Source organism: Gobio gobio, assembly GCF_949357685.1.
Source record: "Gobio gobio genome assembly, chromosome: 3".
NCBI lineage: Eukaryota > Metazoa > Chordata > Actinopteri > Cypriniformes > Gobionidae > Gobio > Gobio gobio.
The window spans coordinates 60097081-60120445 of NC_137099.1; the positions used below are offsets into that span (position 1 = coordinate 60097081).

Genomic DNA, 23365 nt, shown 5'->3' on the forward strand with positions numbered 1-23365 from the left:
CTTGACTCTTGACATTTTAATATTATATTTTGTTTGGTGCTGTAACTGAGTTGTTACAGCCAGACAAGAAATGGCAAATGCTGATTACTTGGTGATGGTTATGTTTTGACATTGTCATTACTTGACCTGAATCACATACCTCATTTAGAACCTAGTCTCCGAGTTGGGTTTATCTTGTTGATTGTTACATAAAATCCAGCATTTTCAATATGATTCTAGGGATTTCTTAAAAGTTGTTCTGCTTAAAAAAAATTAGCACAAACAAATCAAGAATCAGTGTAGGAATCTCAACAATGGTGACAAACAGCTTGTAAAGCTCATAATTTATTCATGCAGCAATGAATGATGGGAGCGATGGAAGAATTTTGATTGATGTCTCCCAGAATGCACTGCAACATGCTTTTTGATGGTCACCACTGTTGAGATTCTCAGGCTGATTCTTGATTTTTGTGAAAATGTTTTTTTTGTTTTCTTTTTTATCAGATCAACTTTTAAGAAAACCTTTGGAATAAGTTGAAAATGCTTGATTTTATCACTTGGAATCACAAGGCTGGTGTAAACATAACTCCGATATAAGGTTATAATCAATGATTCAGCTCTATTGGTGACTATGTCAAAGCATAACCAACACCACCTGATCAACTTTTATTCTTTGTTTGTTTGGCTGTTAAAGCAACCAAAACAATATCTAATTTGTGAAATGTCAAGGGTCAATATCCAAACTAAAGCAAACACCGATCACCATAATGGTGACTTAATAATTGTGGTGTTCTCCTTTGGTGATTCTGCTTGTTATCATCTGGTGTTCGTCACTAATGGCCAATCAACACTCAATTAATCACTTAATTATCTCATTAACTTTAACACTGCTTCAGTGTTACTTTAACACTCTTGTTTTAACACTTTAACACTCTTGTGTGTGGTCTCACATATACTCCCAGGAGAGTTAATTTAACACTGGAGTTTTTGCTGTGCAGCAATGATGTAGGTTTTCCCAAAAAAATGTATGAATATAATTTGCACAGTAACTCATCCCTAAATAGATGGAAAATATATACAATTGATATCAAACATCTAGGATATACAAAGCACCAATTGTGCCATGTGATCCTCACCAAATAGGTGAAATCCTGGTTTATCACTCCAGGGCTGTTTCCCAGATTCAAATTGACTTTTATTTGATCACCGATCTGAAGCTCTGCAGCATCAATGCCGATGTGCAGGTAGTTGTTGGAGCCTCCTTTGGGCTTGTAGGCCTGAGCCGTCATCGGCTTCACTGCCTGCTGGTCGTTGTTTAATTGTGGATCTTTGGTCTTTGCCTGAAATAAATAATTATTTTGCAGGTTTGCAAAACTTCAAAAGTACTTGAGTTGGAGAGTTTTCACCCAAGCTACGATCTTACAGTGATCTGCAGTGTGGACGATCCTCCTTGAGTGTTGATGGTAACCTTCGCAATGCCATTGGCTCTTGTTTGGCCTCTGACCCCTCCAGGATTCAACTCCACTTCCACATTTTTAGCAGGCGTCTGGTCAGGATTTGTTACATACACCTTAAAAAGAAATATTTAACAATACCATCATGTATCTTAGTTCAGCAGAGGGGAGTATGATCCCGTTCTTAGATTTTTTGTTAACTTTGTCATAGTTTTATACCGAGACATCAAAGGACATTCCAGGTTTGAAGAATTGTGGGGTTCTTTTGAAGTGGATGGTGTACGGTGACGTCACAATCTGAATGCCTCTCCTGTGAGCCTCCACCATTTCACTGCCTGAAACACACACAGACAGTCATCAGTCATTTTTCAAAGTGAAGTCAACAAATGCAAAAGTCGTCTGTGCATGTAACCGGTCCTACTCGACCTGCTCCAAAGCGAGATTCGAAGAGTGGTCTTCGGTGTGGGAGGCGGGCACTCTAAGAAGGACGCTAAAGACCGTAGCCTCTAGCATCAGTCAGTAGCGGGCCTCTTGAGTTCAGGGGAGGGAGGTTTACTGGCCTACTCTTGCTTGCCTACATCCGTTACACTCACCCCACTAAACCCCACTCCCATCTGGGTCATGGCACCAAATGTAACCGGTTCTAATCAAACTGCTCAGATTGGGAGGCGGGCACTGTAACAAGCACGCTAAAGACCACAACTTCTAGGATCAGTCGCTAGCATGCCTCTTGAGATCAGGGTGTGGAGTGTGGTTTACATGCACAGCTCTTACTGGCCTACGTCCATTACACTCACCCCACTAAACCCCATTCCCATTCATACACTCGCCTCACTAAACCCCACTCCCATCCGGGTCATGGCAGCAAATGTAACCGGTTCTATTCATGCCTCTTTGGGTTCTACTGGTTCTACTCGACCCACTCCAAGTGGGATTCAAACCGCGGTCTCCGGCATGAGAGGCGGGCGCTCTAATAAGGACACTAAAGAACGCAGCCTCTAGCATCAGTCCCTAGCATATTTCTTGAGGTCAGGGTAGTGAGGTTTACATGCACAGCTCTTACTGGCCTATGCCCGTTACATTAGGATATAAAACCTTCTAGCAACTCTCTAACAAAAATCCAAAGGTTGTCGCCTCTTAGTTAAATTTTCTTACCAGTTTCGGTTAAAACACTGGCTGAAATGTAGAATGACTTTCCAACTAGCTGGTGGATTTCTGGGAAGGTTTCCTTGATCATTTGTCTTGTCAGCTCTGCCTCTCCTTCTCCATCAAATATCTACAGAGAGACAAATACCACCATCAACTCCCTGTACAGTAGTTTTTATTACTTTTTTAATGTTTATTATTAAAAAAAAAAAAGTTTACTATTTTATAAAATTACTATTATGTAAAGATGGCTTGTTTAGTTTCACTCGAAGTTGATTGGGCTCGCAAGCGAGATCCCATTTCGTTGGATCATCTCTGATGTATACTAAGATTTAATTTCAGTATATGTAATTTGTATACTGTCACAGTCGGTTACAGTAAAGGAGAGTTGTTTAGGCAGGATCTAATAACAACAGTCACTTTTATTAACAAAAGCACATGATAATGCAGGAATAACAGCCAAAAATATCAGTGTATGAGGGCTTTTTATACACAGACTAAAGGAATGGAGAAAACAAGGAAGAGGTGAGATTAATCAATAAACAAATTAGTAACCATAGCATCCAATGAACTGGGAAAAAGGAAATATGAACACAGGAAAAACTAGGAAGTACAAATGACACAAAGTCCACTAAACAGAAACCTGTGACATATACTGTACATTTCTATTCATTTATAAATTATATATTTTTTTTTATAAAATTACTATTATAAAGTAGTACTCTAAAAGTACCCAAACACCATTTTGCTATTACATTAGGATTGCAACACTCCTATTTATGTTGCTTAATCATTACGGAAAACGAAAAAGGCATATCATACTGAAACTGCAGTTATGGTGAACAACATACATACTGTACAAGCAATGCCTTTTTCTCTCCAAATTAAGATGTTTGTGTTATGTGGGATTATAATATATAAATGTATAGGATAGGAATAGGACTCACATGAACCCTTTGCAGTGAGGCGGCCATGCTGATTTTCTTTTCGTTGTCTATCACACCAAACACCACAAAAGCACTCCCTCGAACCTTATTCCCAAACAGGTACCTAATAAAACAAACATAGGGGCAGATTTACTAACAGCTTGCTACTGTCAGGATTTACTAAAGACATGCAGTGAAAAATTAGCGCTGAAAATAAATTTTTGCAGCCTTATTGCATTTGTAGGAATTTCCCTTTCAGATTAAACATTTATGGGAGGAGAGTACTTAAACAAATCATGTGTTTTGCTATGTTTTGTGCTAATCAATATATGTGTTTGCGGCATTATTTGCCACTCAAAAAAGCATATCTTAAACCAGACGCTAATTTGCAAAAACAACCCCACGAATAATAATGTCACAGAAATTAAAAATACACATAATATGCCAGAACAACTACTACACTGTAAAACCTAACAGTTGTATGTACTAAATAAAAATGAGTTTACTGCACTCAAACATTACCGAATGTTGTGTGGACACAATGACTGAAACAGAACTCAAAATTAATGAGTTATAGAACATTTCTAGTTCCCAGCATGATAATTGGATAATAATTGTATTGTTAAGTGATTAAATAAGTGATAATATCAAATTGGTGGTGACACCTGATGATAATGAGCAGAATCACTGAAGGAAAGAGAAACACAAGAACTACAACTGACTTCAGCCACAGCTCTAGATGAAATCAACTGAAGGATAAAAGAAGACATTAAATCTCTGAAGATCTAAGCAGAGGAGGATTAAACAACTCCACAAACAGCATTACCAGCTTCACACATTACTAACCAAACTAACTTTATTTCTGTCATTTCTGATATATTGAAAATAATAGTTTTATTTGAATTCACCATGATGGTGTTCAGTGTTTGCGTTTGTTGGGATCTTGACCCTTGACAAAACATGTCTTGCTCTGGCTGCTTTAACGAAGCATATTTGATATGATAAGAAAAGCCAAGAGGAAATGTGATCAGCTGGAGTTGGTTGTTTTTTGCTGATGATATTATCGTTATGTAAAGACCAAATCACTTATCTTATTCAGAGTGTAATGCTATGGTTATGGAGATTTTATGTGTTGTTTTTTTGTGTATTCATGGAAGAACCTATATGATTCTACAGCACAAGATCCAGGATGGTTGCGGAAATCGAACATTATGCAGGGTATAAATGAATAAACTTAATGCACAGAAGGTTTTAATATACATTAGTACTTGGACACACACAGACATCAAGAATCAGCGTATGAATCTCAACAATGGTGACAATCAAAAAATATATTCAGATAAACAGATCAACTTTGAACATAAAACAAGCTACACAAACATCACAACAAACACAGCAAAAGTAAAAGCAAATAGTAAGAATCAAAGAAAATTAGTCACAATTCAGATGCATAATTTATTTATGCCGCAATGCATGCTGGGACCCATGAGGGAGTTTTGATTGGTGGTACCCAGCATGCACTGCAGCATGAAGCTTTTCATTGATTGTCAACATTGTTGAGATTCATACGCAGATTCTTGATATCTGTGTGTGTCTAAGTAATGACAGATTAAAACTGCATTACAACTTTTGAGCACTGCATGATTTAAAAATTTTGCATATTCAATTACCACAACAGTGCTGGACCTTGTGCTGCTGAATCTCGTAGGCACCATTATGAATAATACAAATATTAAGAACACAATACTGCTATAACCAGAGCATAAGACATAAGTGAGATCAGTGACTTAAGCCACCACATGATGATTGTACCAACATCACTATATAGCCAACATCACCTATTCACATTTTCTCTAGGCATTTCTTACCACAACAAATGTGCTTCCTAAACACAAAAGTTAAAGCAGCCAGAGGAAAACAAAAATAAACTAAATGTTTAAGCCCAACTAAAGAAAAGACTCATCTCCATCATGGTGACATGATGAATGAATTATCAATTAAACTATTATTTTCATTAAAACAGAAATGACAGAAATAAAGTCAGTCTGGTTAGTAATGTGTGAAGCTGGTAATGTTGTTTGTGGAGTTGTTTAATCCTCCTCTGCTGAGATCTTCAGAGATGTAATGTCTTCTTTTATCTTATGTTATTTCATCTAAAGCTGTGGCTTAAATCAATTGTAGTTCTTGTGTTTCTCTTTCCTTCTGTGATTCTGCTCATTATCACCTGGTGTTCATAATTAATGCTCAATCATCACTTAATTAATCACTTAATTACTCAACTGCAACATATATTAAGAATCATTTAAAAAAAATTATATTAGTGTACTCAACTGAAATGAGCGTAGAGTACTCATAACTGTTGGTTTTTAAACTCAAATTATTTGAGGTAATAAGTTTCCTCAAATGTAATGAGTTTGCTTAACTCATTGGGTTTGACTTTGCGTGTGCTATTGTGAGCTAGCAGTAACTAGCAAGCTCTCTAAGTTAATTTAAAGTTTGTTATTTCTGTTGTTTTACTCATTATAGTGAAGTTTTAGCTGTAAAAATTATTTGAATGCAGTGTAAAGTTTAATTGGATTTTAAGAAATATCCTTGGTTTAGTGGACTCAATTAAAATAAGTTCAGCGTCCTCATAACTACAGTTTTTCTTTACTTCAATTAAGTTTGTTAAACTCAATTTAATTGAGGTAATCAGTTTCCTCAAATTAAATGAGTTAGCTTAACTTGTTGGGTTTTACAGTGTAATGAAGAGTACTAGATTAGATGTTTGCACAGTGAAACAGTTCAATAAACAACTCCCAGCGTACTTAGCTGATATGTCTACTTTCAGAGATCGCTCATTTACATAGAAGAAGGGTTTTCTTGGATTTAAGGTCACTTCAAAGCTCGGCAACACTACAAAAATAAAACAAAAGTTCAGCGATTATTCAATATTTCATACGGCTTTCAGAATCATTTCGAATAGAATAATCTGTTCTCTAGGTGAGGCAGTAAACGTACCATATTCCATAACTTCAAACTCAGTAGTGAAGTTCTTTTGTGGCGTGTTCGTGTACTTTGCGATCAACTTCCAAACCCCAGCACTTCAAAACAACACCAGCAGAAAACACAAGAGTCTTATTAACAGAGATTGTCTGATAATTGATAATTGACTGATCAAACCTAACTGAATAGTGCAACAAACCTGGCAATTTCAGGCAAAGCAAAGTTTTCGGCCCTGATGCCTCCCCTTGGTAGGAATGTATCTCTGTCGAGTGTGATACCTTGAGGATTCTTATTAAACAGTAAAAAAGCAACACAAATTTAGTTGTGTTGTGCCAAGAGGAATCAATGATAAGACAATACAGTAGCTTGTTATTTCACCAATGCTTGTAAATAAAATATTTAACTGAGTACCATGATATCGATTGAGACAGAAGCTCCATCAAATGGATGTTGATCAGGAGTTAAGGAGAAGACCCTGTAATTAACTGGGGGAAAATGTGGTACATCAAATATTACTTGTTAACATTTTAATGTTAAAATGTAATGCATATATCTTATTGTTGTGATTCTACTCCATGGACAAAGCTTCCTTTAAAGGTCTGCGTTTTTACATGGCAGGGAAATATATCAAGTTCTCGACATCCTCTCTAAAATTTCTATTCAGGAATGTGTTAAAGGACCTTAATGTAGGTTTGATTCTCTCGTCTTTATTGTTATAGAAATGATAACTTTTAGTAACAAATTATCAAAAGAACCTCCAATATCACATAATTGTAATGTTTTTAGCACTGAATCGTACCTGTGCTAGCAGGCGTGTAGATGGGCTTGTCTGTCTGTACAAATATATATCCAGACTGAAATGAGACCATGACCACTTTCTCCAGGGTGTTGGATGGAAATTGAGCTTGTAGATACACATACTGCTTCTCCAGAGGATCTTCAGAGAAATAGTTCTTATCATCAGGGATCTAAAGAACAGATAATCAGCCTGAATTATATCTGATAATAAACTAATGAGAATCACAGCACTGTAATTATGGAGCTCTCACCTCTATATCTGTAAGGATCTGGTAATTGTTGGCTGCAGTCAGTGTCACTGGTTTGGACAGTATTTCCAGGTTCTTCTTTGGGTGGTTCTTCACTGAGATCCTCACATTCAGGTTTCCTCCAGAGTAATCCTGAGCCTCCACAAACACGTTCTCTGAGGAACCCACTCTCAGCAAATTAGGAGCTGACAGAACATATCTGAGGAAGTGAAAATTAAGATTTACAAGATTTCACAAGAAACTATCCTTTTTTGACGTTTTGAAAATGAATGTACTTACAGTGGGGCGCATGATGTGAGCAGAGGGAAGCACAGAATGATGGCAGTCAGCGTCACTACATCCACATCCATCATGTTCACCTGCTCCTTTATCTGTGTTTGTGACTAAAACTGGAGCATTGTTTTGTCTTTTATCACTCATCTATGTCCCTCCTCGTTTCAAGATATCATCATTGTCCTCAGAGCTAACTGGTGAGTAACTCAAGTGGAGTAACTGAAGAATGATCAAGCAGAAGAGCAGCTATTGGTGCGCAATTGTGTTGTGCAATTGTGTTCAAAAGAAAGCGATTAAGACAACCGTTACATTCTTGGTTGCCTAAAATCTAATGTTCTCCACCCAGTTTCACAATACAGGTGGCTTGTGTCTTGTCTTTAAACTAAGGGTGACATGGCAAACCAAATCCACCGATGGCAAAGACAATGTGTGCTTCAACTGCTTATTTGCACATTCTTCTTTCCTTTCTTTGCTGGAGGACGAAGGTGCAAGGAAGCTTTTTTTACATTTTGAGAAACACAGAACGAAAACGATCACAATGCAAATGGTCTTTGCCCTTGCCAGTAATATATAATCAAACGTGCTTTCATTGTAAGCAGCATGAGGGCTAAAAATGTTGTTAACACTTTGTTTTAAGGTGACATAGTTACACGTTATTACATGTTCTTACTATTGTAATAGCATTAAATTATGCATAATTACTTGTAACTAACCCTAAACTTAACTCTAGTAAGTACATGTAGTTCATTAATATCACTCAGTACTTCTTTGAGGAAGTACAATGTAACTACATCACCTTGAAATAAAGTGTAACCATTACAAGCCAAACCATTAGATCCATTAAAGAGGTAATGACATGAAAACCAAACAAATATTAAAATGGCAGTTTCTTGCAAAAATGTCAATCAATTAATAAATCGTTTGCTCTTGTTATGCCAATAGAGAATGTCTAAAATGCATTCATTTATTTACTAGTTATTTACTAGTTTTTTTTAACTGTCTTTTTGAATATTTTAATTGAAAATAAATGAAGGATTTTGATGTTAAGTGAGCCACACAAACTTTGTGCAGGTTAGAATTTGCTGACTTCCTGATTTCTCCACCCATAAGTTATTTCACAAAAGCGTCTGTGCCTTCATATGCAAACTCAAAATAAACCTGAAATTAGAGCCCACAAGCTCTCAATATAAAAAGGATGCAAATGTGCAATATAAGTTCATGTTAAAAGAGCTCTCCGACATTTGAAAGAATTTTATTTTATTTTTTTTATTTTTTTTTTTTTATAATTACAGGTTGTTATTACACGTGAGCAGGGATGAAGCTGAGTGAGAATCCAAGTGCAGCATGAATGATTTAATAACAAACAACAAACAGAAAATACAAGAACAAGGGTATCCACAAAAGAGGCAGGAGCGCAACGAAAGAAACACACATACAGGAGCAACGCCTCACAAACAACAGCTGAAACACTGGGGTATACTGTATATACACAAAGGGAAAACAAGGTTAACAAGATAACAAGGGGGTATGGTAAATGGGAAACACCTGGGAAAACTAAACAACATGAAAAACTACAAAGGACTACAACACATGGCACAAGACTGGAAATAACAAAAGAGTCCACAAAAAACAGGGAATTTATGACAGAGCCCCCCACTTAAGGCTTCCAGACGCTCAAAAGAAAATGCCAAAACAAAGAGTTCAGGTAGAAGGTTGAGTGGAGGTAGACAAGGGGAAGGGAGGGTGAGCCAGGCCCATGCAGGGGAACAGGACATGGGCCCTGGCATGGCATAGATGGGCCTGGGAGCGTGGGCGGACCTTGGCCTTGGAGTGCGGGCAGACCTGGGCCGTGGAGCGTGGGCGGACCTGGGCCTTGGAAACGTGGACGGACCAGGGCTGTGGAGTGTGGGCGGACCTGGGCCTGGAAGCGTGGGCGGACCATGGCGACTCGGACAGTTCAGGGAGCTATGGCGGCACAGACCCTTCAGGGCTAGCCTCCATGGGTAGGAGGCAGAGTCCTCTCTATCTTGACTCTGGTCAGGGGATAGAGCCCTCTCTGGACACTGCTCAGGGGATGGAGCCATCTCTGGATGCTGGTAAGGAGCTGGAGCCATCGCTGGACTCTGAACAGGAGGCGGAGTCCTCTATGGACTCGGGACAGGAGGCTGCACCAATGTATGTGCTGCCCACACACACCACATTGCCGTGGCCACAATGGTCAGTGCTGCACACTCTAAAGATGACTCTGGTATTAGAGACTCTGGTGTGGCAACAAGACGGGACGAGACTCTGGCGTGACGACCATGACGAGACAAGATTCTGGACTGGCATACATGAGGAGATGAGACTCTGGACTGGCGGTCATGACGGGATGAGACTCTGGACTGTTGGTCATGACGGGATGAGACTCTGGACTGGTGGTCATGACGGGATGAGACTCTGGACTGTTGGTCATGACGGGATGAGACTCTGGACTGGTGGTCATGACGGGATGAGACTCTGGACTGTTGGTCATGACGGGATGAGACTCTGGACTGGTGGTCATGACGGGATGAGACTCTGGACTGGTGGTCATGCCGGGATGAGAGACTGAACTGGCGGCCATGACGGGACGAGACTCTGGACTGGTGGTAATGACGGGATGAGACTCTGGACTGGCGGCCATGACGGGACGAGACTCTGGACCGGCGGCCATGACGGGACGAGACTCTGGACTGGTGGTCATGACGGGATGAGACTCTGGACTGGCGGCCATGACGGGACGAGACTCTGGACTGGTGGTCATGACGGGATGAGACTCTGGACTGGGGGCCATGACGGGACGAGACTCTGGACCGGCGGCCATGACGGTACGAGACTCTGGACTGGTGGTCATGACGGGATGAGACTCTGGACTGGCGGCCATGACGGGACGAGACTCTGGACTGGTGGTCATGACGGGATGAGACTCTGGACTGGGGGCCATGACGGGACGAGACTCTGGACCGGCGGCCATGACGGTACGAGACTCTGGACTGGCGGCCATGACAGGACGAGACTCTGGTGTAGCAGTCATGACAGGATGAGACTCTGGTGTAGCAGCCATGACGGAACTGCTACATTCATCCTCTGCGACTCCCACAGTGAATGCCGCTAACCTGAAGGGCATGATCAAGGAACTCTCTCAGTGACCCTCAAGGACCATCCCGGATGAGTTTGCATAGAGACAGAGCGTATTTAGGCCACGCCCACACCGGGGGGGGAAACTATTCAACGCTCTCCATTAAGTTTGCATTGCGGGAGGCTGCCTCATTGTCATTTCGGACTTATAACAAAAAACAGAACAATGTCTAAAAGCTGATATGTGACAAGGTGTACAGCAAACAAGCTAAAAAACACAGAAATAAGTTTTTATAAGCTGTCGACCCAAAAAAACGAGCGTTTAAGAAGATAGAAGTGGATACAGGCAATACGAAGTGAAGCTTCAGCAGGAAGAATGGGTAAATTTTGGGATCCTGACACTCAGTATGCCTCAATATGTCTATGTGTGCAGTAAACATTTTGTCACTGTTAAGTCAAATATCCAAATGTCCGTTTTATATATTATATTTAATGTCGCTGATTACGTTCCCCTCTAGTCGTCGTAGTTCTCAGTGTAAAATGACCCGCGCGCTCTGTCTCAATGCCCTGAATCCACTTTTTTGTACTTAAACGCTCGTTTTTTTGGGTCAACAGCTTATAAAAACGTCTGGGTTTTTGCTTCTGGGTTTTGTTTAGCTTGTTTGCTGTACACCTTGTCACATATCAGCTTTTATACATTGTTCAGTTTTTTGTTATAAGTCCGAAACGACAATGAGGCAGCCTCCCGCAATGCAAAGTCAATGGAGACGGTTTGATTGCCCCCCCCCCCCCCCCCCCGGTGGGCGTGGTCTTCAGATTATGACGCGTGTCGCTCAGTCTCTATTGTATATAGATAGATGCGAGATGTAGCCCATTTACATAGAAAAGCAATGGATCTTTTTTTGTGTTTGTGTGGGGGGGCATGCTGCATACTTAATGCTGCAATGCATGCGGGGAGCCATAAGTTTTATACTGTGATGGCTTAGTAGGGTTGGAGCTAAACTCTGCAGGACATCAGCTCTCTAGGACCGAACTTGCCTACCCCTGACTTAGAGGTACAAAAATGACCACCCCAGTAACGGCCACTTGTACCTTAAAAGGTAAATTTTTTATTTTTTTTTGAGAGTGTAGAGAGGAGCATAGACTATGTTTTCATATAATATTTATATTTTTCCTTTACCTGCTTTAATGTATGTTTGAATAAATCCGTCATGAAAGTAATGACAGCCAACAATGTGGTAACACTTTATTTTAAGGGTCCAGAATAATGCATTAGTTAAACTATTAATTAATTATTTGCTTGTTCACAACTAAGCATTAGTTAAGCACGAACACACTAGTAATTAATGATTAACTTTACATTTTAATGGTCCGTAATTATGCATTAGTTAAACTAGTAATTAATGATTTGCTTGTTCACAATGATGCATTAGTTAAGCATGGACACAATAGTTATTAATGATTAACTTAACATTACAGTGAGGGCATATTAGACATTATTTACAACTTAATAAGCCATATATTATTTTTCTGTAGCTGTGTAATTATATGTCTTTCTGTTAAAGGGTTAGTTCACCCAAAAATGAAAATTCTGTCATTAATTACTCACCCTCATGTCGTTGGACACCCGTAAGACCTCCGTTCATATTCGGAACACAAATGAAGATATTTTAGTTGAAAGCTGATGGCTGAGAAAGGCTTCACACAGGCCTCCATTGGCATTCAGTACATTGACACTTCCAAGATCCATGAAAGGCACTTAAAACGTCGTTACAAAGTCTATCTCACCACAGTGGCTCTACAATAATCATACAATGCGACGACAATAGTTTTTGTGCGCAAAAAAAAATCAAAATAACACCTTTATCCAACTTGTTCTCGACTTCCGTGTGCGCCTCCACGACGCATGCGCGAGAATATGACGCAGATCCGGCGTTCGGACAGATGACCCAGAAGCGATTTGTTTACGAGCAGAGGAAGACGCGCGTGTCTAAGCTGTTGGATTCTACATTGATCGTGCTTTAGGTCTCGGCGTAGTGCTCAAAATGGGGCTTAAGTGTGTATTTCATCGATTCCCGAACACCGGCGCTACGTCATATTCTCGCGCATGCGTCGTGGAGGCGCACACGGAAGACAAGAACAAGTTGGATAAAGGTGTTATTTTGATTTTTTTTTGCGCACAAAAACTATTGTCGTCGCATTGTATGATTATTGTAGAGCCACTGTGGTGAGATGGACTTTGTAACGACGTTTTAAGTGCCTTTCATGGATCTTGGAAGTGTCAATGTACTGAATGCCAATGGAGGCCTGTGTGAAGCCTTTCTCAGCATCAGCTTTCAACAAAAATATCTTCATTTGTGTTCCGAATATGAACGGAGGTCTTACGGGTGTCCAACGACATGAGGGTGAGTAATTAATGACAGAATTTTCATTTTTGGGTGAACTAACCCTTTAAGTTAACTGAACAATAAGCTAGTAATTATGTTTAATTACTGCTGATTTTGCCGTTATAAATTGCTAAAATAGTGTAATAAAGCCCCTATTCTGAAGTGAAAGTTGTATTCTCATTAATTATGGCACTTATTGAATGATATTTAAGTTTATTAACCAGAATAAGCCAATAATTAATGAGGATTAAACTTTCACTTTAGAAGAGGGGGTCAAATTGCCTTTATTAGTACTGTATTAATGGTAGTTAGGCTTAATTATTTGCTTATTCTGGTTAATAAACTTAAATATCACTGAATAAGTGCCATAATTAATGAGGATTAAACTTTCACTTTAGAATAGGGGGTCAAATTGCCTTTATTAGTACTGTATTAATGGTAGTTAGGCTTAATTATTTGCTTATTCTGGTTAATAAATTTAAATATGATTCAATAAGTGCACTAATTAATGAGAATAAAACTTTCACTTCAGAATAGGGGCTCAGATTGTCTTTATTACAGTATTTTAGCAATTTATAACGGCAAAATCAGCAGTAATTAAACATAATTACTAGCTTATTGTTCAGTTAACTTAACAGAAAATACAGACATATAATTACACAGCTACAGAAAAATAATATATGGCTTATTAAGTTGTAAATAATGTCTAATATGCCCGTACTGTAATGTTAAGTTAATCATTAATAACTATTGTGTCCATGCTTAACTAATGCATAATTGTGAACAAGCAAATCATTAATTACTAGTTTAACTAATGCATAATTACGGACCCTTTAAATGTAAAGTTAATCATTAATTACTAGTGTGTTCGTGCTTAACTAATGCTTAGTTGTGAACAAGTTAACCCTTAATTAATGCTTAACTAATGCATTATTCTGGACCCTTAAAATAAAGTGTTACCAACAAGGTTTATATTTCAAACAAATTCATTGTAGTAGAAACATAATTATGTCATTAAAAAGTAATTATAACATTATTAGGATTTTTTTTTTAAACTGCCATATATGAAATTTAATCGAATCATGAAATTTGTCAATGCCTAGCCCTATAAGTCCTGTGATGTCTTTTATGATTATACGCAGAGAGACTATCAAACAAAAACAAATTATAATTTTGGATTTATAATTCAGAATGACAAAAGAATAATGCATGTTTTTGTCAGGCACTGTATATCACACAATGAATAATTGGAGTCCAAAACAAAGTTTTTTTCTTTCAGTTTTTATTCACACAGTGTTTTCTTTATAAAACTACAATTGTTATTTTGGACAATATATGAAGATGTATTGAAAGTCTGCAAGAAAAGTTTCATTTTTTGTAATCACCAAATGTTGATATAATTAATTAGCACATCCTTCTTTGAGGAGGCTATTCTCGACTTCAGAGATGCCGATGTACTGAACCCTGTATTTTTCAGTTTGGCTTTCTTCATTTGTCGGCCAGTATTCAACCCAGGTCTGCTCTCCAAAGATGTACTGCAGACTAAAACAACAGAACGGTTAAGAGATAAATGACTTGGCTACACATTAATAATTTCCAGTATAAGGGTCAATGACAAATAAGAAGGTGATAAATACCACTATTTCATGCATTTAAAAAAACATTTATACCATTTTTCTACCAAGATCTTTCTCAAAATGATTCAGTTTCCACAGTAACAAAATGTGCCTTTGAATAAATTATATCTTTATTATATCTCATATGAGTGTCTAATGGTTACGCCATAAAAAATCCATACAAAGTATTTCAGATTTTTCTTCACCACATAAGACCATTTTTTTCTGAACTATGTTTCTTAATGCATCTCTTAAATAACAGACCAGAACTTTAAATAAATGTGGACACAATTGGAGCCTCACATCACAAAGACTGGACACTTACGTTCCTCCTAGCTTTGGCATGTCAGTGGATTTGCCCATGATGAGGTACGACTTGCCTTCTTCCAATCCCAAACTTTCTCTGCAACTGGGACGAGCCAAAAATGATCTGACTTTCCCCTCAACATCATTATCAGAGCCTACAGGACAGAACAGAGATTAAGAAGCACTTGCACAAAAATGCAATTTAGTCTCAGCATTTAACAGGAATCAGAGTATCATGGAGAGAATATTGAACTGTACCTTCTTTTAGCACCTTGACCACCGTCACATTATAGATGTCAGAGTCCTGTTTCAGATCCATCCCCACCACTGTGGCTTTATAAACTGTCAAACATACATGTTATATTGTTATGTATGTGTAGAACAGTTGTCTTTGATTTGTGTTTAAGCATTAAATTATACAGTGCAGCACTTATAAACCAGCATTATACGGAGGTAAGAAGAAAATATAAATGCACAGCAAAATCCCCAGTGTTAAATTAACACTCCTCAGTGTACATATGTGTCCACACTACAGGGTGTTAAAAGTAACACTTAAGAAGTGTTAAAGTTAATGAGATAATTAAGTGATTAATTAAGTTATGATTGACCATTAGTGATGAGAAACACAAGAACTACAACTGACTTTAGTCACAGCTTTAGATGAAATCCACTGAAGATAAAAGAAGACATTAAATCTCTGAAGATCTCAGCAGAGGAGGATTAAACAACTCCACAAACAGCATTACCAGCTTCACACATTACTAACCAGACTGACTTTATTTCTGTCAGACGTCTACAGAAGCTCTTATTGAAAAGTACATTTTTAATGTCACCATCATGGTGATCAGTGTGTTCTTTAGTTGGGCAGTTTGATGACATTTTAATGTTCGTGTTTCTCTGGCTGCTGTAACTGATTGTTACAGTGAGAACAGCAAGAGAAAATTGATGATGACAAGTTGATGACAGATGATGTTGGCTTGTTGTTGGTGATACAGTTGTTATCATCATATGGTGCCTTATTTGCTGATCTCCTGAGAGTCATTGATTATAGTAGCATTGTGACTCTACAGCAGGAGATCCAGCAGTGTTTTCATCAGATAAACTGATCAATGTTTAAAACATGTACATAAATCTTGTTTTCCGGTTTAATAACACATCACACAATAAGCACTTCTAACTCCTGCGAGAGTAACTCACACACAGACATCAAGAATCAGCCTATGAATCTCAACAATGGTGACATGCTTCATGCCGCAATGCATTCTGGGTGCATCATGCAAAACTCATCCATGGCTCCCAGAATGCATTGCGGCATAAAGCATGTCACCATTGTTGAGATTCATAGGCTGATTCTTTATGTCTGTGTGTGAGTTACTCTCGCAGGAGTTAGAAGTGATTAGTGTACAATCTGCCTAAAAACATATTCAGCTTTATTGATTAAAACCGATCTGGATCTTTCCTGGAATCACAGTAAAAACAAAGTTAATCAGTGATTTAAATAACTATACAATGATCATCTTCTTATCACTGAGCAGTCAACAGCATCTGATTGTGTTTACTATTGCTTTTCTTGCCATTGCAAACTCAGTTACAGCAGCCAGAGAAACACTAACATTAAAATGTCATCAAACTGCCCAACTAAAGAAAACACTGATCACCATGATGGTGACATTAAAACAGTTTCAACACAAAATAAACAAGAAAGTAATTCTCAATAAGAGCTTCTGTAGACATCTGACAGAAATAAAGTCAGTCTGGTTAGTAATGTGTGAAGCTGGTAATGCTGTTTGTGGAGTTGTTTAATCCTCTGCTGAGATCTTCAGAGATTTAATGTGTTCTTTTATCTTCAGTTGATTTCATCTAAAACTGTGGCTGAAGTCAATTGTAGTTCTTGTGTTTCTCATCACTAATGGTCAATCATGACTTAATTAATCACTTAATTATCTCATTAACTTTAACACTTCTTAAGTGTTACTTTTAACACCCTGTAGTGTGGACACATATGTACACTGAGGAGTGTTAATTTAACACTGGGGATTTTGCTGTGTGCCTTCGAAACTTTCAGTTCAACAGTCCCCACTAGAAATATAGTACATTCATATGAACCCCTACCCCCAATTCAATATATATATATATATTTTTCTTTCAATATTTCAGGCATTGCAAAAAGTGAGCTTGCTCCGTTCTCCTCTTTGCGCCTGTCTTCAGTGTGTTATGTCTCTGGCCTGTGTTAATGTCCTATTTGCAGACTTTGTAATATTTCCACACAAATACAATTTTGGGAAATTACTGCAATGCAGTTTGTGCGTAAGTCTGGAATAGAGACAAAAAACTGTCTGGTTTCAAAGCTGGTCAACCGGTGCTTCTCTAGCATTAAATGTTTCCTATGATTTACAATTGTTTTGGCTGTGTGCCTAATTTTTTTATTTTTTTAGTGTGAAACACTCATTTATATAAGATTAAAAAGAGCAGTGCCAAAAACATTCCTTTTGCGTTCCAATGAAAAAAGGAGCATTCAGTTTTAGAACAACATGAAGGTAAATAAGTAAAGTTCACAACGCAATTTCGGGAGGAGTGAATCAATATAATCTTTCAATTAGTAAAGTTTACAAACGCAAGATCGGGAGGCGTGAACCCATCTAATCTTTCAATTAGTGAAGTTTACAAACGCAAGTTCGGGAGGCGTAAACCCATCTAATCTTTCAATTAGTGAAGTTTACAAACGCAAGTTCGGGAGGCGTAAACCCATCTAATCTTTCTATTAGTAAAGTCTACAAACGCAAGTTCAGGAGGCGTAAACCCATATAATCTTTCAATTAGTGAAGTTTACAAACGCAAGTTCGGGAGGCGTGAACCCATGATAGCTTTCAATTAGTGAAGTTTACAAACGCAAGTTCGGGAGGCGTAAACCCATCTAATCTTTCTATTAGTGAAGTTTACAAACGGAAGTTCGGGAGGCATGAACCCATCTAATCTTTCAATTAGTGAAGTTTACAAACGCAAGTTCGGGAGGCGTGAACCCATCTAATCTTTCTATTAGTGAAGTCTACAAACGCAAGTTCGGGAGGCGTGAACCCATCTAATCTTTCAATTAGTGAAGTTTACAAACGCAAGTTCAGGAGGCGTAAACCCATCTAATCTTTCAATTAGTGAAGTTTACAAACGCAAGTTCGGGAGGCGTGAACCCATCTAATCTTTCAGTTAGTGAAGTCTACAAATGTAAGTTCAGGAGGCGTAAACCCATCTAATCTTTCAATTAGTGAAGTTTACAAACGCAAGTTCGGGAGGCGTAAACCCATCTAATCTTTCAATTAGTGAAGTTTTACAAATGCAAGTTCAGGAGGCGTGAACCCATCTAATCTTTCAATTAGTGAAGTTTACAAACGCAAGTTCAGGAGGCGTAAACCCATCTAATCTTTCTATTAGTGAAGTTTACAAATGTAAGTTCGGGAGGCGTAAACCCATCTAATCTTTCAATTAGTGAAGTTTACGAACACAAGTTCGGGAGGCGTCAACCCATCTAAGGCCCTGTCCACACGAACACGGGTATTTTCAAAACCGCAGCTTTTTCTACGCGGTTTGGCTGTTCGTCCACACACAAACGCAGTATCCGGTTACTGAAACCGGACTTTTTTGAAAACTCCGGCCAGGGTGAAGTTTTTTAGAAACTCCGGTTACAGCGTTGTCGTGTAGACGGTGAAACCGGAGATTTCGGCTTGTTAAGTCGAAATGTGCGCCGTTATCGCTTTTGTTTATACATGAGTGGAGTCTATGCAATGGCGGACGTAACTTTTAATAACTCTGCTAACAGCGCTTATTACATATATACAGATACATGCGCAGTTATCTCATTGTATTGCAGTACAGAGGCGCCAGAATACAATAATACAACATAGTAAGGCAAGTGTGTGAAGCTTCAGTCCACTTGAGCCCTGCCCCTGTGTATATACAGTTACCTGCACAGCAAAATCCCCAGTGTTAAATTAACACTCCTCAGTGTACATATGTGTCCACACTACAGGGTGTTAAAAGTAACACTTAAGAAGTGTTAAAGTTAATGAGATAATTAAGTGATTAATTAAGTCATGATTGACCATTAGTGATGAGAAACACAAGAACTACAACTGACTTCAGCCACAGCTTTAGATGAAATCAACTTAAGATAAAAGAAGACATTAAATCTCTGAAGATCTCAGCAGAGGAGGATTAAACAACTCCACAAACAGCATTACCAGCTTCACACATCACTAACCAGACTGACTTTATTTCTGTCAGACAACTACAGAAGCTCTTATTGAAAATTACATTTTTAATGTCACCATCATGGTGATCAGTGTGTTCTTTAATTGGGCAGTTTGATGACATTTTAATGTTAGTGTAACTCTGGCTGCTGTATCTGAGTTTGCTATGGCAAAAAAAAGCAAGAGTAAACACAATCAGATGCGTTGGCTGCTCAGTGATAAGAATATGATCATTGTATAGTGATTTAAATCACTGGTTAACTTTGTTTTTACTGTGATTCCAGGAAAGATCCAGATTGGTTTTAATCAGTAGAGCTGAATAAGGTTTTAAAGCAGATTCTACACTAATCACTTGTAACTCCTGCGAGACTAACTCACACACAGACATCAAGAATCAGCCTATGAATCTCAACAATGGTGACATGCTTCATGCCGCAATGCATTCTGGGAGCCATGGATGAGTTTTGCATGATGCACCCAGAATGCATTGCGGCATGAAGCATGTCACCATTGTTGAGATTCTTTGGCTGATTCTTGATGTCTGTGTGTGAGTAAATCTCGCAGGAGTTAGGGGTGCTTATTGTGTGATGTGTTATTAAACCGGAAAACAAGACTTGTGTACATGTTTTAAACATTGATCAGTTTATCTGATGAAAACACTGCTGGATCTCCTGCTGAAGAGTCACAAGGCTACTATAATCCATGACTCTCAGGACAACAGCAAATAAGGCACCATATGACGATAACAACGCTATCATCAACAACAAGCCAACATCATCTGTCATCAACTTGTCATCGTAAATTTTCTCTTGCTGTTCTCACCGTAACAAACAGTAACAGCAGACAGAGAGAAAAAATACTGACAAGTCAAGGGTGAAGACCCCAACTAAAGCAACACTGATCACCATAATGGTGGCGTCAAACAAAACTATTATTTGCAATAAATCATAAACATCTAAACCTCAGTAAGAGCTTCTGTAGACGTCTGACAGAAATAAAGTCAGTCTGGTTAGTAATGTGTGAAGCTGGTAATGCTGTTTGTTGAGTTGTTTAATCCTCCTCTGCTGAGATCTTCAGAGATTTAATGTCTTCTTTTATCTTCAGTTGATTGCATCTAAAGCTGTGGCTGAAGTCAGTTGTAGTTCTTGTGTTTCTCATCACTAATGGTCAATCATAACTTAATTAATCACTTAATTATCTCATTAACTTTAACACTTCTTAAGTGTTACTTTTAACACCCTGTAGTGTGGACACATATGTACACTGAGGAGTGTTAATTTAACACTGGGGATTTTGCTGTGTGTCACTGATTCCAAAGTAAACTTGTAGAAGGGTTTCACTGAACCCATGGCATCGGTGCCGTGGATGGGACCCATGTGGAAATCAAGCAGCCAATCATAGCGCGGTTTTGCGTTTTCATGTGGACGGAGATTTTTTTAAAACCGTGCTTGTGTGGACGCGATTGTTTTTTAAAACGGAGGAGGAAAAACTCTGGTTATAAAAATACCCGTGTACGTGTGGACTAGGCCTAATCTTTCAATTAGGGAAGTCTACAAACACAATTTCAGGAGGCGTAAACCCATCTAATCTTTCAATTAGTGAAGTTTACGAACGCAAGTTTGGGAGGATTAAACCCATCTAATCTTTCAATTAGTGAAGTTTACAAACGCAAGTTCGGGAGGTGTGAACCCATCTAATCTTTCTATTAGTGAAGTTTACAAACGCAAGTTCGGCAGGCGTGAACCCATCTAATCTTTCAATAAGTGAAGTTTACAAACGCAAGTTTGGGAGGCGTGGACCCATCTAATCTTTCAATTAACTGCCAAAGCTTCCTTCTGACATTAGCTGTTTTTGCATCCCTCCTCCTCCCCAACTCCACCAACATAAATTTAGGCATCTCGTTTACCATCCTCCACTTCCTACCACTAGTAGTCCCTGGGGGTTAAATCTATGCTCGAGTTGAAGCTGCTTCCTCGAGCCCCTCCACCGTGGACAGCAAGCCAAATACGGTTAAACCTTATTTGCTAAAGAGTATATGGGTAAACAAACTTGTGAATTAATCTTAATTTCTTGAACTATGACAGTCATGAACATGAATTACAGTACAAACACAGAATTAACACAGAGAACTGAATGTGTTTACCATAATCCATGCCAGCTTCACAAGCTTTATCCAAACGATCCTCATCTTGGGCACCATTTTTCTTCTGGTAACTGCAGTTTTCTGTGTTAAGAGAAGGTAACAGTTCATACAGTTATTGTTTTTCCATCATTCACAGTCAAGAGTAAATCATAACTGAATGTTTTGAACTCTTTTCCCAAGGGTTAAAGGCTAGACGTGGAGATGATTTTGGTCCAACCTCGACAGCACATTAATGGTATTTAGAGTCATTTGTTTCTGACACTTTGACTGGCATTGGAATAAAATAAAAAGCAGGATATGGTCACTTTACAGGATATGAACTCTTATTTATCAATACCTTCTGCACACTGGCACTGGTCTCCCTTACATAGTCTGTATAGAGCGCCATCTTGCCGCTCAGGGTGGAAAAACTTTGTACAGCGAGCATCTGGAAAACAAAAACATACAAGGGTTTAATTAATTTCATGATATGCAAATGCAATTTTGACCAAGTGTGACATAGTCAGACACAACTTATTTGTTTGGAAAAGGTGTCAATATTGTACAATATTTGCTGAGAAATATGTCCAAATGAAGATTATTCAAAGGCATGACTGTGGCAGATGCTAAATCAATGAATGGACTTTGTGCACATACTGTATGCACCAAAAACTTACTGGGTGAGTAATATTCATATATTGTGACTGCGGCAGGTTGAAGCAGACCCACGTCAATAATCTTGTGCATTCTGAAGGAAATTCTGTCTGTCACTTTATGAGAAACCTATTAATACAAAAAAACAAAGCAAATGTATGATCACATACATTGAACACTAAAAGCAACAAATCTAAAATAAAAATAAAAAACATCTATAGCTACATTCACACTGCAAAGACCAAGTTGCATGTTGCATTGCTGTACTTTGTGCTTTGAAATAGTATGTGAAATACGACTCGGGCTGCAATGTCCACAAACAATGAAGATGCAGTAACAAAGAACCGCATGCTCATGCATGGACTGGGTGTTAATGAGCACTGTGGATCATGTCAACCAGTCAGAATCAAGAATTTACTACACCTAATATAAATATAAAGCAAAGAACATGCCCACTGAGCAAAGTTATGTCCAAAAGACGTCTTTTCAATGTCTTTGCCCCTAGAGGCGTACGTTGAAAATACGTCCACTGAGGAGCCAGAATGAAAGTTTTTATGACGTCTGTTTTTGACGTGTTCTGCACGTCCAATATAGACGCTCATGGAACCTCATGGTTAAAAACTAGTTCAAATGTGCTCATTGTGAACGTATTTTCCATTTGTAATTGCAAAGCAACTCACAGACAGTGTGTGTTTGTCCAGAAATCAGGAAAATAAAAGAAACTTAGCTCACACCTTTAGACACTTTAGACAACTTAGCATCTGTAATTCACACATCTTTGGTTTGTGAGAGAATCGTGGGATTCAATCCAGGATCTTCTTGCTGTGAGGAGACAGTGTTTCCCACTGAGACACTGGTGCTGCCCTTAATCACAGACATAAGACACACTTTGACTATTTCTGTCAGACGTCTACAGAAGCTCTTACTGAGAGTTAACAGAGCTTTAGATGTCGATATTTATGATTAATTTGAAGTCACCATTGTGGTGGGAAGCGTTTGCTTTAGTTGGCCTCTTGGTCCCTGTACTTGAGTTAGCTTTTTTTTGGATGTTATAACTGTGTGTGTGAAACACAATAATTATGGCTGAGAAAGCAAAGATAAAGTGACTTCAGGTGTTGTCAGCTCCTTGTT

At 38.5% G+C, this 23365-nt stretch overlaps 2 protein-coding genes across 2 annotated transcripts in view; both read right to left on the reverse strand.

The window, feature by feature from the left end:
* Positions 1–7914, reverse strand: part of c3a.5 (complement C3a, tandem duplicate 5) — a 29834-nt gene extending 21920 nt beyond the window's left edge. Inside the window, exons 1-12 of the mRNA XM_079811298.1 lie at positions 7816–7914; positions 7540–7735; positions 7290–7458; positions 6902–6975; positions 6690–6778; positions 6506–6588; positions 6313–6400; positions 3527–3629; positions 2589–2709; positions 1653–1768; positions 1403–1549; positions 1116–1319 (exon numbers count right to left, since the gene is read on the reverse strand). Of these exons, the coding sequence (XP_079667424.1) occupies positions 1116–1319; positions 1403–1549; positions 1653–1768; positions 2589–2709; positions 3527–3629; positions 6313–6400; positions 6506–6588; positions 6690–6778; positions 6902–6975; positions 7290–7458; positions 7540–7735; positions 7816–7889 (1464 nt within the window). The 5' untranslated portion in view covers positions 7890–7914. The remainder of the gene's footprint in view (positions 1–1115; positions 1320–1402; positions 1550–1652; positions 1769–2588; positions 2710–3526; positions 3630–6312; positions 6401–6505; positions 6589–6689; positions 6779–6901; positions 6976–7289; positions 7459–7539; positions 7736–7815) is intronic.
* A 6646-nt stretch (positions 7915–14560) lies between these two features.
* Positions 14561–23365, reverse strand: part of LOC307122956 (complement C3-like) — a 70575-nt gene continuing 61770 nt past the window's right edge. Inside the window, exons 37-42 of the mRNA XM_079811301.1 lie at positions 22258–22363; positions 21939–22028; positions 21602–21682; positions 15476–15559; positions 15237–15372; positions 14561–14837 (exon numbers count right to left, since the gene is read on the reverse strand). Coding sequence (XP_079667427.1) covers positions 14696–14837; positions 15237–15372; positions 15476–15559; positions 21602–21682; positions 21939–22028; positions 22258–22363 — 639 coding nt within the window. The 3' untranslated portion in view covers positions 14561–14695. The remainder of the gene's footprint in view (positions 14838–15236; positions 15373–15475; positions 15560–21601; positions 21683–21938; positions 22029–22257; positions 22364–23365) is intronic.